The sequence below is a fragment of the Vanessa tameamea genome, chromosome Z (assembly GCF_037043105.1).
Source record: "Vanessa tameamea isolate UH-Manoa-2023 chromosome Z, ilVanTame1 primary haplotype, whole genome shotgun sequence".
In the NCBI taxonomy this organism is placed as follows: Eukaryota; Metazoa; Arthropoda; class Insecta; order Lepidoptera; family Nymphalidae; genus Vanessa; species Vanessa tameamea.
Genome location: NC_087341.1, coordinates 16367916 through 16386366, shown reverse-complemented (window position 1 = coordinate 16386366; position 18451 = coordinate 16367916). Strand labels below are relative to the sequence as shown.

Below are 18451 nucleotides of genomic sequence, written 5' to 3'. Positions count from 1 at the left end.
CTTTTTCACCATTTCACTCAAAGAGCATGTCAGAAAATTATAATTATATTGATAAATATAAAATAATATGCCAATATCAAATAATACTATGTCCATGATTTTTTACCTTTAATATAATCTCGTACTGATCGATAAGCCTTATTTGTCTATTTTTTTTTGACATGAGCTTCAATTTTTTCTAATTTTCCATAATCATTGGCCATTGCTACAGAAAAAGACCCACTGACATCCGCAGCTGACGAAGCCGCGTGCGGACATTAGTAATAATTACAAAAGTTAGAGTATGAGGCACCAGCCTAGCGTATGACTGTATATCGTTTTTCCATATGTCACGAGTCATATACAAAGTGAGTTCTTACTGAATACGATGCCTCAGAGCCTTGTCATTAGAATGGAATACTAAAACAGATTCCAAAATGCCTAAATAATGTTTAAATATATAATCCATTATTGTTGATAGGCTTAAAAATACATTTTAAATTGATATTAAAAATTCTTCAAGTCAATTATTTCAAAGAACAATATGTTATCTTTTGTAACGTGCAAGTATTAGAAATGGAACTAAAATGTACAAATAAATCCAGTAGCAATATTAAACTTCAATTCGCATCGACAAGAGCACTCCTCGAATAAGTTTCTGAGGAGTTGTCGATGACTACTTTCTCATAACGCTACAATGCTTCCGAAAGTAGCAACGTAGGACTTATATCATAAAAGAATCCAAACAAGATGGTTTCCACATGTAAAAGCATTGTTCATTTCTATAAAAGACCCATTAACGCAATAAGTTCGTTTCTCAGTATTTTTAAAATAAAATCATACTGTAATGCATCGAATGCTGGCTTAGTCCGGTTTCCCCCATACGCCTCCCCAAACGTGCTTTTATTCAATTAGCGCGTCTTTCAGACTGTCAATAGCAGCTCCAGAGGAATTATCTTTTGTTCATGCATGTTTTTTAATCCATTTCGCAAGTAGGATTTACTCGGTTATATAAATAAAGGTATATTTTTTACATTGCTGGTAATAACGCTTCCATATGGATGCTTTTAATAGAAATAAAAAAAAAACATTTTAGGTACAAGGTGCACTTCCTACTAGAAGTAATATCGTTAGTATCAAAGAGTATTTGAAGTAACTGATTTCAGTATCCGAGACTTCTGTGTAGTCGAGAGCAAATGCACGGTTGACAATGGTGAAAATATTGAACTCGATAAACCACTTTTTTCTAAACTGAGCGCCGCAGTAAACATTCGCAGAGAAAGTGTGACCTCTAAATTTGACTACTTCTCGACAATTATTCTCATTCGTCCAGACGTTTTGTACAAACAAGGTCATTATCTTGAGTTTATATAAAAGCCATTTCTAGCCTGTGATTGTAGAAGACACGTATTTTTGCGTTATAAGACCAAACAAGTTTAAAAATATTAATAACTTATATCATTACAAAAAGCATGTCAATTAAAAAAAAACCGATTATATAAGTAGTGCAGAGAGGTCTTACGTATCGCAGAAGGGTGAATTCCAAGGAACCATCATCTTTCTCCTCTATGTTCCTCACGTTAGCGGCCAAAGACCTGATCTGCATGCACGCTATACCTCCGATGATGCCAGGATTCTTACAGATAGGGATACCGTCGAACAACAAATCCCCGACTCGTACAGTCATGATGGGACCGTTATTTTCTCCGAAGATACCATTCAAAGCGGCTGCCATAGCTCCCATTAGATTTGGGAACATCCGTTCGGCCGTCTGTAAGATGCCCTGCGGAATAAAAAGGAAACGTTAAGTATCATAAAATATCATAAGTTTTAATGAACGTTGCAATGTATTTTCAACTACATTAGCACGTACAAGTTCTTATTTAATATTGTGATGCGCTTCCCTCGGAGCAGCGTAAACAGAAGTTTTGTTGCAAATTTCTCGATCCTATCAACTTCGGTGTTTGGAAATTATTGAGTTCGGAATATTATTTAAGACAGTACGAAACTTAGTTCCTGTGAAATCCTTCGACATAGTTAGTATACGACAAATTTATTTATATATAATGCATATATCGTAACATAAAAACACTAGGAACTGCTTCCTAAAATTACTAATACGTATTGAAGGTAAAAAAATATATCATATTACAGCCCGTTACGAGCCAGCTTGGACTTAATTGAATGCTTTTTTCCTAGCATTTAACACAATTGTCTACGACCTAGGGCCCATCCATGTTTATGCCAATAACTTTATATTCTGTTATAATTTATAACTCGGGAAGAGGTTTTAGGAAAGTACGTTCCGTCGGTTATACGTACATAGGTATTTTGATACTTACGCTTGTTTACAGTGGGAGGAGGGGGTTGCTTTGTGCGCGCTGCGCGCTAATCAGCATATAGATTGCGTTTTTTTCTCCTACAGATTATAGGACAGCTAATTATTCTTTGTATCCTAAAATACTTTATAATTTACTAGCTGTTACCCGCGGCTTTGCCCGCGCAGAATATGAATATATTTATAAATTAACTTAAAATGTTACGTTAATGTAATACCTCTTTGTATACCACATTGGTGTGTATTCAGCCCTTAGGGTAGAATATCCAGAAACGCTTAAATGCGAATCAACTCATTTTTGATCAGTATCCCAAAAATAGTTTCATATTTCTATCTTAAAAATGACAGATTTCTATACAAAATTTCAACCCTTATATCACCCCCGTAAGGGTAGAATATTCAGAAACACTTAGATAAGTATGTACTCCTCTTTAATCAGTATCCCAAAAATAAAGTTTCATGTTTCTAACTTAAAAAATTCCATACGAACGTTCAACCCCTATTTCACCCATTTAGGGGTAGAATATCCAAAATTCCCTCCTGAGTGGGAGTCATGATATGTTATTTTATAAGTGTACAGCCGAAAATATAAGTTTTATGCTTCTAGGTCTAAAAATTCTAAACATCACAATATTTTCAACAACTTACAACCTTTCATCCCCCTTTTCAACCTTTTACAGCAAGCATGGATTGTTATTTCCCTCGCTAGAGAGCTCCGATAATAACCGCGTCCGATCGCTGCTAAAATCAAAGTGCTACAGGGAGAACCGCGGCCTCCGACGCACCTATAGCACGCTCCCGCCGCCCCGGCCGGCCGGTACCACCACAAACGCAATTTTTAAATCTGTAATATCTTCGAAAATATTCATTTAAATCATATGCTGTAAAAGGCCATATAGATCAATATTAAATCAACAATGTATTTAAGGTATTTCATTGGATAAGGATTAATGCTGTATAGATTAAAATCGCTTAGAAAATTAGCCAATATTTGTGGTAAAAATTAAATACCAAAAAAATTTTATTGTGGGTTATCACTAACAGATAGACACATACCATTGCGGCCTTTTTTGTAGACATTTTTGAGGTGTACAATTCTGTAGTACATTATTTTGATCTATCTAGTAGGGTTCAGCCAGCGTTTACAATGTAAGCGCAAAAAATTTATAAATTTACGACATCACATTAGAAACTTTTAAAATGATCAGTGTTACTTAACTATATTTTCTATGTATTATATACAAAAACCTTCCTCTCGAATTACTCTATCTATTTAAAAAAAACCGTATCAAAATCCGTTGCGCAGTTGTAAAGATTTAAGCATACAAAGGGACATAGGGACAGAGAAAGCGACTTTGTTTTATACTATGTAAAGATACGCGACTCGATTTTGAAATCATATTCACACCTCTCATCATCAGATACTCGTATATTGAAGACGTATATTTAATGAAGGCTTTATTCTTGTACATGTATGAAAACTAAATTTCTTCTATCTCGATGTGTGCTTCTATATGTCGAAGACATTTTATATTCAGTAACTGTAACATAAGAACTAACTCAATTTTCAAAGTATTTTTGAATACCGAATGTGTATTTCTAAACTAAATGGATCGAGTAACGTCTTCGTCGTGATTGTAATAGGATGTTCTCCTGATTTTAGTCACGGACGCCATTATCAAATGACACTAGACAACAGTGCTGGGGGCGTAAAGTGCATTACAGTGAGCGAAAACACAGCTGCATTTTCATAGTTGGACGGGACTGTAAAAACGACTCAAAAAAATCGGAAAAACTCAATGACTCAGCATTTGAGCCCAGTACCCAGGATCTGCAGCACTTTAAGCTAGTCACTAAATCAAATGTAATGTTGATGATGATATCAACCGGACCGATTTCGAAGACTCAGGCGCGCTCTCTTTTCTAATCAAATCGGATGGTAAATCTGACGCAACCGGACCAATGGAACCTCCAACTTCCAGATTCCGGGGCTGTTGCTGAGAATTATCGACTGAAAAACATAATAAATTCTTATCGTCCTGACCTTGGATTCGATTCCAGGACCGCGGGATTTGTAGCCACTAGACTATAGATGCAGTCTAGTTATGAGTACGTACTGCCGAGAAACACTAAAGCATGATCAAGTAGAATAGCTACAACTGACAAACGAACACGCAAAGTATATCGAATCATACAAAGTAGTAAAGTTGACCGTCTTAATCTCATCGTCTTCGATTAATAGTATCTATTGTTAAGACGCCAATAGACTATGTTATAGTCCCTGCAACTCTGCCGATTAACTATTATGACAATTGCGTATAAAGTTAATAAGAATAAAATAAATAAGACAAATAACTCAATAGTAACAATACAAAAACAGACTGTTATCGAAACCGAATACCTACGTTGTCACTGATAATAATTTCAATCAAGCGAGATGTACGAGCGCGCCTACATACCGCGTTTAATACGCTCAACGACGAGAGTGCAGCTAATTAATGAAATATCGGATTTAGCGAACCAATCGCTAAAGTGTTTTAAGTCAGCGTGCGTATTATTAAAATCTTCAATTACAATTTACTTTTTATGTTATACGGTCCACCTGTTGGTAAGTAGTCACCACCACCACTGCCCATAGATATTGGAGCTGTAAGAAATATTAGCCATTCTTTACATCACCAATGTGACAGCAAACGTGGGAACCATGGGATATCCCTTGTCTTGTGGTTACACGGCCTCACACACCTTTCAAACCGGAACACAACAATACTGAAAATTAACTGATGAGCACGGTACTGGGTGGGTACCACTAGTTTTACTTAAAATATTACGTATCAGAAATAGCGTAAATACATTTGACAATATTACGATTAGTGGCACCAGTGATTCGTTTACGGGCTGCGTACTGATAGTGCAACCGGTGTAACATACTGAGCACTGCTTGTGGTACTGAGCTATTCACACTGAATTCGTATCTACAAATTCTGTTCAATAATTATTTTATTTTGAAACAAAATGTTGGACTGCTTAGTCGCATACTCGTAAATACATGATTTAATACACACATACGCGCGTAGGCGATTCCGGGCGGCGTGTCGTCCTATCTAAGCTGATATTATACGAAAGGAACTTTGTGTGTCTATTGCTTTTTCATAGCCCGCTATTGAACTGTTTTTTTTATAAAGCAACCATGAACTCCTAAAGGACTTAGGCTCCTCTTTTATACTTGACCAACTCCTAAACTAACTAAACGAGAGCACTATACTACCCGGCAGTAGTTTAGTTTCTTACATTTTGTAAAAAAATATCGGGTCTGTTATCGTGTTACGTTTATCGATATAGCTTCATGCCCATCAGTTTCTCCGACTCCGGTACAAACTCGTACGCGTCCAAACGTCATATTTTTGTATAATAATGCATACATAATGTTAAAAAGACGCTCGTTTAAGTTTTCACAGGAGATGGAATCGAGAAAATAAAGAAATGGAAATAGTTTTTAATATTTCGATATGATTTGATTCCTACGTCATAAAATACATTTGAAATATTATTGTACAGATAGTTGTGAATTTTATGTCCATGTTTTGAATTTATATGTGCATGTTTACTTTATTCTATATACAGGGCATTTCCAAGCTCGACACGTGTAACTCCGCCCACTCATCCACCCACCTTAAATACACGGCAAAAGTTCCACATTTCAAATTTCAATCTGTTTTTCACATTACTAATATTACGGTTATATATTTTATAGCAAAATATATTCGAGAAGATGATTACATTAGCAGCTGCACTTTTTAAAAAAGGAACAGACACTGGGTGGTAGGGTTTTGTGGGGGTTTGGCCTGTATGTTGCCTACCTAGCGGTAGGTGTATAGTATATACGTACTACTATATCCTACGTAAGTACTATTGCTTAAAGTGACTATGATTGATTTAATAAAAGCTAACATGAAATAACAAAATTAGTAGTTCGACGTCATTACTAAAGTATAATATTGAAGCGTTCGGATTGAATTAATTGTTCGTTCAATGTGAGTTTCAAAAGCGCATTGAATACGTCACGGCAGGAAAAAAAGCGTAACGTCGTATATATGCGAATAGTTTACCGTTATTTAATGGTTTTCTTTTACAAGAAAAAAACTATGGCTTTAATATTTTCCAATTAATTTTATAATATGTTCCAATATAGCCGTTTGAAGTACTGCACCGCAGAGAATAAACGAGAATAATGAAATGTTATTTTTTTTATTTCTGGTCATACAATTGTTTGAACGTTTAAAGACTGATGAATTAAAATGTCCGCCTGATAGTGATTGGTAACGTTTGTGAAGCGAAACATGTAAAATACACCAAGATCTGAGATATTATAAAACATATAGCACTATGAATGATATACCGTCTGACGATTTACAACATTTGGCTTTATATTTAACGATAACCTTGCATAATTCTCCACTAGTAATTAAAATCACAACATCCGATTATACCAATCAATGATACAACAGACTGACGTATCTGCGACCAGACAATCGTGTTCCCCAAACGGAAGTAAACGCCAGTCAGTGGTTCTGGACATTAATTGCTTGACAAATATACGCATAACATCCCAACGTGCTTCCAACGCACATATAGAGTATGGGCAACTGCATGGAGATCAATACCCGGTTTGGAGAATCGGATATATATAGATACCGGTACGAAGAATATTGGCACGTTCGAATGTACGCGCTTCAATGCAAAAGTTATATATATATATATAGCCTTTGATACGCGTTAATTTATGTAAATACATATGTGAACGCGTATCAAAGGCTATACAGTCAAATAATTCGGAGGATCTACCTGCACGTGACGTGTGACTTGGTTCATAAATAAACCAAAGTTTGATAATGTTTGGGCGAGAGAGATCATTCATTTGATAGGATTTCATTGTTTTTACTTGAACGTAAAAAACAAAAACATGTTCAATATTTCAAGTGCAATTCTCCGTGCTAATTCCATACGTTGTTACTATTATAAACGCCATCGTCTGGTGAATATTATCAAGCCCTTCTTAATATTTAATTATTATCTTTTTTAATTAACAGGTAGACGAACGGTATAACAAACTGGTTGATGGTTAGTGGTCACCGCTGCCCATAGACATTATTGCCAAAAAAATTTCAATCATTCATTACATCTCCAATGCGCCACCAATCTTGGGAGCTAAGTTATTATGCCCCTTGTATCTTAGTTACACTGGCTCACTCATCCTTCAAACCAGCACAGAACGATACAAAGTATTTATTTATTTATTTATTGGAAAAGTTACACCATCAACATATCACTAAGCACTTAAAATTAATATCTGTTGGGTAACATACAAAATGATACGTCTTTAAAGGTGTAAACAACATTTGTATAAACAAGTATTGCTGCTTGGCTCTCATCATATATTCTAATATATGTTTAGTTGGAGGCACCTACCCTGACGGGCATTCACAAAGCCCTAGCACCAAGTACGAGTAATTACAAATATTATTTTTTATTCATTGAATACTCTATTGCACAACATCAAAATATATTTATTAAAAGGGCTCACAGCTTTATGCGTTCTGTTTCAAACAACCTTAGAAATACAGGAAATAATTGAATGTGTGCAAAAGAGAAATAAATATATGAGGTTACCGAGAAATGGTTTTTGTCGACGCTTTTATACAAAATCTGTGTGTGATTTAAATACGAAAATTTAAATAATATTATATCATATCAGATAAATTTAAACTGGCGTGTTTTTACTTATACTAAACTTACAAACGTACATTGCTTACTACTAGTACATTTTTAGCAACAATAGTGCTTGTCAAAGCGCTGACGTTTTGAATGTTTATTAGAATGAATACTTTATTTAAATAGGGACCAAAACAGTACTTACTCGTGCTGTGATTCATTGTGAGGTACTTAAGTTCTTAGGTTTAGTTAGTAAATAGTGTTCCCGTTCTGAAATTGCGCAGAGAGTTCGCGTTTTTTTTATTGTCGATATAACATTGTCTATGTATAACGTCTATCTATTAATTTATATTAATGCTTTACGTAAATTTATGTAAATTTAAAATGACACAAGCATATAAGTAATATAGTTAAGCAACCTGGGAATGGCTTGGAGCTTATTCCACCACGCTGCCATTACATTAGAAAATGACTTTACATATAAATTATGTCAGATATTTTGCATATTGTGAAAGCGCGTTTCTTATTTGCCAGCGCGTTGCCAGTTGGGATTTCCCATCGACATCTCAACAACTAAAAGACTATTCAAAAATCATAATCATGACAATCAAATCATGAATCATGATTTAAAATCGAAAAGTTTATATGACGGCGCATCTATAATGTAAAGAGAAGCCTGTCGCTGTCAAAGACAAGGCCCGCTGGCGCAGCGTCGCGTCCACGACAGCGCGGCGGCGAGCAAGCGCGGCGGCCATCTTAATGAACGTTTTTGAAAGCGGGACGTCACCAGCCTGCATGTTAGCGACAATTTGCTATCAATAATTTCAATGAATGTAATTTCCAGATAACTCGCGGAATACGGAATATTAAGTGATTATTAGAAGATTTATGTTTGTTGATTATTATATTTATTCAGGGAAATGATTTCGAAAAAGATTAGTTTTACAGATTTACACATTATCTTCAAATATATGCTGACTGGCTACGACATCATTATCAGCTGAGTTCAGATGACGGCCCTCCTGTGGCTTGATATACATACATATATACTCTGTATGTATATTCAGTGAAACCAATTAATATGAGTAGTAATAGAGTGAGTGCCATATACGGGAACATACATTGTTATGTAATCTGGATACATTTTAATCCGTAGTGCATTACCGAAGGGCATGTCCATATTGCTAAGCCGGTCTGAGCCCTGCACTGGAAAAAAGAATTGCGAACATTTCTGATTAAACTAATGGATGTATGACGAAATATCAGAGGTGCTACGTAAACGCTTTTCTTGTCATCTCAAAAGAAAATGCATTTTAGATCTTTTCATTCACAAGGCCGCGCCCTTCCACGTTATAAACTAAATAATTTAACCTATTTTTTTTCCGAAAAGGAAAGCAAAGGTTTGTTGAATAAACTTTACTTCTTACCTATATTTTATATATATTTTTTTAAGTATCTCATAATAAATGTTAATTGTGAAGTAGCAACAAATAACTCGATATGGTAAAAGACGATTTAAAGACTTTTTAAAATATTATTGTTCTGTGGTTTCGATACTTATGAAACGGGATACATTGTTTTGGCGAAAGAAATCAAAATCAATTTTAATTCGTAAAGAGAAGCATAAACGTAAATTCAAACACAAATTGTAATGTTGGAGGTGACCAGTCAAGAAAAATGTTTTTTAGATTAACTAAAATGCAACAGAAAACGTTTGTTTCACTAATTCGAATGACGATCCAGACGCGGTCCAACATTACAACCAAAGAAAGCCACTCAAGACTGAAATCGGAAGAAAATAACCCAAACAAACTTGTTCAAGGCAGTTGCTAAGTAGGTTCTAAGCTATTGTTCGTAATAAATAAATTTTACCTGATAAATCAGGTTTTGTTATTTCATAACATAAGTAATTAATCTGTGTGATCCGATTTACTTTGATAAGAGTATTTTTATCACATGATTGTGACATGGGATCCAATAATACTGTATATATATATATGTTATGCCGTGGACATAAGTCCATGCTTGCGTAATGAACAGAACAAAGAGTTGTTGATGGAATTTAAACCGAAAATACTAAATGGGATGTATAACTACCTAACAACAAACCGATTATTTAATAATTAAATGATGTCATTGTTTTACGGTGATGTGTACATAAGAAGAATCACATAAAAATACGTTTATTTCATTGTTAAATAAAAAAAAATTACCTAAAATTTTCATCTTTTTTGTGTTATATATAAATAGTTTGATACAACGATTTCTTATTTTTATTTCTATGATTCTATTGATGTAGTCTTTGAAACTGACATACTTGATTGGAATTCTTTAATATACTTTGATTTAGGTTTAGGCATCTCGGCAAAAATGCGATGTGATAAATCGGCTCGAAAACATTGACACGGAGCGCGGAGTATTTCAGTTATGTAGCACGGCGTCTTCTTGGGCGCAATGCAGCCGCCAATACAACATCTTTGTTCCAGAAGAAGAGCGCTATAATATTTTAGTGAGCAATTAATGCAAGGAGATACTACAATATCGACCAAAATAGGGTGAGAAAAGAGACCCAGGAAACGAAAGACATTTCCAGTCTCACGTGCGGTTGAACTGACTTTATAGACGATTATAGACAATCCTTTATTTTGCTTTGTTATTTCAAATACTAATCAATTAGTCTTCGTAACCGATTACCGTTAGTTCGGGCAATCGGAATAGTTTGTTTTTAAAACAAACATTTTGTGATTTTTCAATCACGACCATATTCAATTATAAAAGAAAAAATATATACTGTGACACTCCCTGTATATTCAAATGCATTCAGGTATTTACAAGTTACGCTCGAACAAATAAACTCACACACATTAACCCTGTGAACAGTCACGTTAAAATAAAATGTAATCGACGGCCATCGAGGTAAATTTTTATTATAATAATATATTTAAAATTTTCAAACGTACGGATTCATACTTCGCGTTGGTTTGGATATTCTCTGTATTATAGAGACGAGAAGAGTGGACGAGTTCTAGAGATATTAAATTCCGAGAGAGCAAAATCTTCAAAGTTATGTAATTATACCTATATACTTTAATCCCGTAGGAATTATGGTTCAAAGCTAGAGACTGTTTTATTCATCGATGGAAAACTTAATAGGTATTTCCTTTTAAATTAACTCTATAAATACAATTATATCATTCAAGGGAACGTATAAATACAATACAGGAAAAGTTATAAAAAAAGCTTAGAATTTCTTTACGTTACATGTTTTCGTGATAGTTCAATATTCATTGATTTATGTGTTCGTTGCGACTTTTTCTGGACAGGTTGTCAAAGTGTAATATATTTATCTGGCTGAATACTTGCCCCCTATTGGGTGATGATGCACGCCGACGCCGATGGGTTAGTAAATTTTACTTTAAACAGTATTTTTCTTTGTTTTACTAAATGAAGGTCAATTTCTTTTTAATTTGTTACCTACCGATAAAAATACTAGTTTAATAAAAAAGGTTACTACATTCGTAGACTAAAGTTACGCAATTATGATTATTTAAAATTTTGTATAAGATTTGTTAGAGCAGATATGCTTTTTGTGCTGCTTCTGAGTGGACAGTTAAACAAATGGTACTCAATTTATTTGCGCAACACACGAGGTAAAGCTATCGTCACTCATATGTTTTAGAACGCATTGTGTTCTCAAAATGTTGAATAATTAACAACAATAAAAACACTGATCATGATGGGGAGAGTATTTATAATGATTTGTTATTTTGCGCTAGGTATTAACTGCCTTTAACCTACTTAAATCCACCTCGGTGTCAGTTAAAGATAAAAACGGATAGAAGGTTGAGAAGGAATCCTTGAAATATTGATATAAACGAAATGAACTCAAATAATCGTTTAGTAAATTTGGTATAAAATTGCCAAATTTAAAAATTTGATGCACTTAAAACGTTTGTCTTCTAAGCTCCCGTTATCATCATTGTCATAATTTAATCTATACCCAAAAGCGCTCATGCCGGATTGGCCGGTTTTACGAGACTTTTTAAAGGGGTTGTCAGCCAAATATTTATCAATTACCAGTAGGTACCTACTTACACAAAAAATATTTTACAAAAGTTTAGTCCCTTTTTAATAGAATCTATTATATTCTACAGCCAAACAGCAGTATGCAGTATTGTTGTATTTCGGTTTGAAGGGTGAGTGAGCCAGTGTAACTACAGGCACAAGGGACATGACATCTTAGTTTCCACGGTTGGTGGCGCATTGGCGATGCAAGGAATGGTTAATATTTCTTACAGCGCCATAGTCTACTGGCGGTGGTAGTCACTTATCATCAGGTGGCCCATTTGCTCGTCCACCTACCTATATCATAAAAAAGCATCACGATACTTTATAACGCTTGGTTTGGCAGTTAACCGTACACAAGCCTAAATATGTCAAAAACTGGAAAGAAGCGGCAAATGGATTTAGTGCTCTTAACTTGATAAATAAAGACATACCGCAGCACACAACCGACATCCTAATGGACATTGTGATTTCTATACCTGTTCAGCCATTATAGTGTTAATTACAAAATAATGCCCATTAAGAATGCTACAGGTGACGAGACTATTTTTTACGAGCGAAGTGAAATGTCTCTATTAGGCGGTACCGATAAAAACCCTAGACCCCCCCCTGAGCACTGTAATTGCGGAAAAATGCGAGACAAGTCCGTTCAGGACAAAGTCTCTGACTGATTTGTTGGGTTACAGAGGTTGCATTTCGATTTACGCGTATCGATCACGTATAAATGTCTTGAAAAATATTAACCGAGTATTGTGTTGTAAAAATATTTAGTGAGCTTAGCTTAGAAAAAAAAGTTAATGATAACAGATTTAGGGGGCGCTTTCTTTATTTCCATAAATTATAATTGTTTTTTAATTCTTTTGGAGAATAGGTAATGCTACAAAATATAGTGTGGGTTAAAACATATAATTATACATTTAGGTTCTCCTGGTAACAATTGTCAAGAAAAAAGGAAGCAATGTAACTTAACTAAGGCTTTTCACGTGTATGCACCATAATGACAAGTGTTGTATAGTATTTACTTATTCTGTATATGTAGTTTACCTCCTAACATTGCATTATATTATATCGTCCTTTGTCCACAAGTTGTTTTTAAGAGACCTGTTTTTTTACTGTTTTTTCTCTTATGTCTGTATACAATAAAATATATAATTAATGTAAATAACATTTTCAGAAGTTATATAAAGAATAACTTCCCAGGCTTTTCAAAAGGCATAGAGGATTTTTCCAAGTATAACTGGAGTACAGCTTCGGATCAAATAACGCTGCGTCTTATGAAAAGTCTACAAGCGGTGGGTGGGTGTTTACGTTTCTTGTTGGTATAAAAAGACTTATATAATTTGTTCTATAACATATTAATAGACATAAGGGAAACAGGGCGCTGAAGCGCCTTCGCCTTAACAGATTTGGAGGTTCCGTTGTGGGACGTTAACGAACTATTACTTGTCATTTCTTTCTCGTGAGCGATCTGATTCCGCCTGAGTAGAATAAATTCACCCCATCCAGAGAAGATTAAGGAATTTCTTGTTAGTGCATACGTATTCAAAACCGCATGCACGACCTTTATGGTAATTTAACAGCAACCGCCAAAAGCTTTGGCTTCGCATAGCGTCAGGATTTTTCATTGACTCATCCACTGACTCCAATTTGAATGAAAAGAGCAAGCGAATGATGATGTTCAATTACTGTAATGTTTGACGTCAACAGATGCGTCCCGCAATGGTCACGTTGAAAAACAATAACACCCGATGAATAACAGATAATGACTGTATTAATTCTATCAAGAGATAAAATAAATATAAAACTAATTACGAATTTAAATACAGCTAACATTTTAATGATTGTTTACTCAATTCATTATTATGTATTATTCTTTTGGAGCGTTATAATAACTTGAAACAGTGAATTTTTATTATGCTCGTGCACCACCGTATATTTTCGGTTTGTATTGTCTAATTAAAAAAAAACTTTTGAACGTTGTATATAAAGACATTTTGTAATATATATCGGCTAGTAATGTATTTATTGCTATTGTTTCAATTAGATTAAGAGCTATTTTTAAAATGAATAGCAGTAAAGAAATAAATAAAAATTGTATGTTACATTTAAGTATTAATAATATTTTAATAACGTGATAACAAAAATTATGCATAAATATATCATATACCGTTTCATAAAATAATTTTAGCCACTAGATGAACTCAGCTCGTTTAGAGCTCGAAATATGAGGAGAGCAGAAGTTATATTATTACTATGTTCGTTTATTTTGCTTTTTTCCACGAAGTCAAACAAATAGACTAGGTTTGTTTGTAACAAAATATTTCGTTAATTAAAAATATATAGTTTTGCGTCCGAGTTAGTTAGGGTAGTTCATAGAAAAGGAATGCATTCGGATTGATATTTGTGAATGTTTGTTTACCGTGAATTTATATACCAGAAGAGGACGCATTCGTGTGCGCACCTTATCGTTTATATTAGAAGTACATATTGTATTAATGCGTAACTACGCAAGTGACAAGCTCATAAGATCACGATATTAGGTTACTACAAAGAGCTTATTTTAAGACAAGAAATTTGCAATAGCACTACGAACGTTGTGAAAGCGTTAAACTTGCGCCGTAACTCTTTCGGGGCGTGTCTGTTTTGCCATCTCTTCAGATAACTTGTAATTAAAAATGGTGGAAAAGAGTTACTACCAAGTTTTTTGCTAGTTCCTCTCGTTACTTAAACAAAACAATATTTTGAATTGATTGTGATTTTATGAATTTTACTTGCATTTGCGCAAACTCTTGTTTCCTCTAGCAAGTTGTTTACGTTTGGATAGTCGCCGTTGATAATTATTTGTTTCATTACCGTTTCTATGCGTTTTCTAGCAAAACATCTGAAATCACAATATCTATAAGCATAAAATATATCTTTGAATGTGTGTTTTCAAGACGAGACCACTTTATGGAAAGCGCTAACCATGTAAATAGCAATTATAATTAAACCAATTATAGTAATACCTGCTGTTGATATTCACAATCGATAAGTGGGCGGCGCGACCCACGCGAGGCATCCCTTGCAGGAAGCCTTACATATGACGTTATTTGATTTCTTCCTTTTAATTCCATTTAATATCAAATAATTTAAGAGCAATTTGTGTGCACGTTATATACTTGAAATGGTTACTTATAACTTACAAACTAACAGATATTTTTTAAACGTCTGATCTTTCTACGATTAAATCAACTTCGCAAACTGAGCTACAGCTCTTTAATATCAAATCCGGACATATTGTTAGAGAGTTGTGCAAATTATAATAATTCTAATTCCTAACCACAGTGTTTTATTTTATGTTTAATAATATACCTGTAACATTGTATCCACGAAACAAAGTCAATGTGTGGCTTCTCAGAAAAGTAATTCAATATTATATACATATAATATACAATATTAGCAGTCTGAAGGTACGCCTCCCATTTCCCAATCTTAAAGTTGACATTTTCAAAACCCCTTCTTAGTGAGCTTCTTCTTCTTCTTCGTAATCAGTAAGTATGCGGAATTTGAAGTCAAATGGACCTATGTATATGGCTATATGATATAACATGAATAAATATACAAAAAAAAATAGAGACAGATGCAATAAAATTTCATATTTAACAATCTATTATTATAAGAAAACAGTATTACAATGATAAAATAATATCTAATTATTCCGAAATCAAATTCAGTGTGAGTTGAGAATAAATTATTATATTTAATTTATAATTATTTGGCATGTGACGATGCACAGCACCCGTGTGAGTGCGTTGTCTACTTCCCTTTCCTGCTTCTTATTTTTGTACGTCACGTGTGTCCTACTCCATTTATTAGGTCCCAGGGTGGCTGCTTGCCATTTTGCTTTCATAGCGTCGTAACTTCTCTTTGTGTTAACATCAATTCTTGCTCAGTGTGTAAAGTTGTATTCTTTTTGTAATTAATTCAGTGTTTTAGATAGAAATATTCTATTGTGCTAACAAGTGCTTCTGTTATTGTTATTATGAGTAGTGAAAGTGAAGTGAAAAATGTGCGCTTGGACCATAATGGTTTCGAGCAAGTCGCTGGTTGTAGTAACCGGTCTATGCAATCGCCGGTTTTAGAATCGGAGTCTAACAAAAGGAAACGACAAGGAACTGGAAGGAAGGAATTAAATTTATCTTCTTCAAATTCCTCTGACAGTGAGTCAGACAGTGGACGGAGGAAGGTCAGGTCTTCGAATCAGCTTGATGCTTTGACAAACAAGGTCAGTGAGCTTACAAATATTTTATTGCAAAATATTTATCTACCCGCATCTCAGGCATCAATGCCTTCGATTAATTTATTGAGTTCCCTTCTTCCGGGTAATAACCAAACAACTCCATTACTTGCTCCTGCACTCGAACCCGTAGCAAGTTGGCGAGCCAGGCCTGTAATTGAATCATTGCACCAGGCAAACAATACTCCTTGTCTTTTAAGTTTAGGATTAATTAATACTTCAGTAAAGTAACTTCAGGAAAACTATAATCCACTCGATCGAGAGTATTTACTCTACCAGAATACAAAAAAGTTTAAATCTCACGCGGGTTTTACATGACAAGAGTATAACTCTAAGAAATAGAAAACCCTTTAAAAAGGATAAACAGCAGATCAAGCGTCAGTTTGATAAATTACTATTGGCCACACCGCAACAAATTTTACGGGGGCTGCCTTCGAGTGCATCGAAGGCAGTGGCAGATACTTGGAGCTCCGAAGGACCTTCTCGATATGATTACGGAAATGCGTCTGCCAGTTACCTCCAAATCATTGTTAACCAATCTTTCAGCAAAGGCGCCACAGTCACCAGAAATGACCGACCAAGTAAAAATATTATTGGAGCAGAGGGTTTTAGAAGTGGTCATTCATCATCACCGCAAACCCAGTTTTTTATGAAAAATATTTCTAGTAGTAGAAAATCGACCTATCATCAGCCTACTTTCATGTAAGGATCAGGGAATACCATCGAAAGTTGTTAAGACTAGTTTACAATCAACAAGTTCTACAAATGACTTCCGTACGGACTGTCTTGCGCTCCGAAGAACTTTGCTGCAGTAACCAACTGGGTGGCACAACATTTGCGCAATCAAGGTTTGAGAATGGTTGTTTATTTAGACGATTTCTTAATAGCGAATCAATCGGGAGTAGGTCTTCAATCCCAAGTAGAGTTGACAATGAACAAACTCAAAGTGCTGGGTTGGACTTTTAACTACGAGAAATCTGTAATCAAATCAGATTTTTCACAATTATAGACATTTTATTTTATGTTTTCAGTTTTTACATAGCGTCGTTTAATGGTCACCAAGACTTATATAAACACGTCTCTCAGGGATGCTGTGCGACGTCACATTCCAAATAATAGTACAAGTTTTACATAACAATAAAACTTGTATTATTGAGCAGAGACGATGCACAGGATCCGTGAGAGTGCGTTGTCTACTTCTCTTTCCTATTTATTATTTTTGTATGAGGATATGACGTCACATCCGTCCCACTCAATTTGTTAGGTCCCAGGGTTGCAGCTTGTCATTTTGCGTTCATAGAAGTCTCTCACCAGGAGCCCCTATTGGGATGCTGTGACACGAATAGCACTAATGTGACAAATTATGATATGTCTAATACACCTCTCTCTTAAAACTGTATTAAAGACCAAACTATTGCGGTTTTAGTCTTTCGGCTTTCTTTTATACACAAAGTAGAAGTATAGTAAAGTATCTAAATAGACGGCGACATGATATCGCTTCCACGTGTTTAACATGTTTTATAAGATATAGTTCAAAGGAACTAGCGGGCAAATAAGTCTGTAAAATTGTAGAGAACCCTTTCGTTACATCCGCGGTGGAGGCTGTCGCGGCGTCCCGATCCCGTGGTGCATGCATTTAATTACAAGAGTCAGTTTTGTAAGTTTGTATAAATGCTGCTCTTATTAAAGGATATTACTTTACGCTTTCTTTGTTTTTTGCTAACAAGACTTTTCTTCTTTTATCGTTATTTTAATTGCTTTTCTAGCTGATGAATAACAATTTCAATGCCTAAAGTATGCATTTAGAGTCGCTAGGGTTCCGTGACCAAATATGGAATTTCCTTATTTATAGCTGATTTCATGAATGCCGCAGTTGCAAAGGGAAATTTCGTAATATAAACAATAATATATTTTCAATCAACGGAATATCATTTTATGCAATATTTTAAGTGTTTTCAAATAAATTAAAAAAGTTTAAAAAACTTTATTCTTCAATAAGTTGTTGCATGAAGAGACCATCTCACAAGAATGCTGGATTAGTTCGCTAGTGCCCATCTTTAAAAATAAAGGCGATTTACAGG

General features: G+C 34.7%; 1 protein-coding gene across 1 annotated transcript in view; it reads right to left on the bottom strand.

Moving 5' to 3' along the window:
- The window catches only part of LOC113404110 (sensory neuron membrane protein 2-like), a 79541-nt gene that overhangs the window by 45276 nt on the left and 15814 nt on the right, over nt 1-18451 (bottom strand). The window contains exon 4 of the mRNA XM_026644880.2: nt 1502-1762. Coding sequence (XP_026500665.1) covers nt 1502-1762 — 261 coding nt within the window. The remainder of the gene's footprint in view (nt 1-1501; nt 1763-18451) is intronic.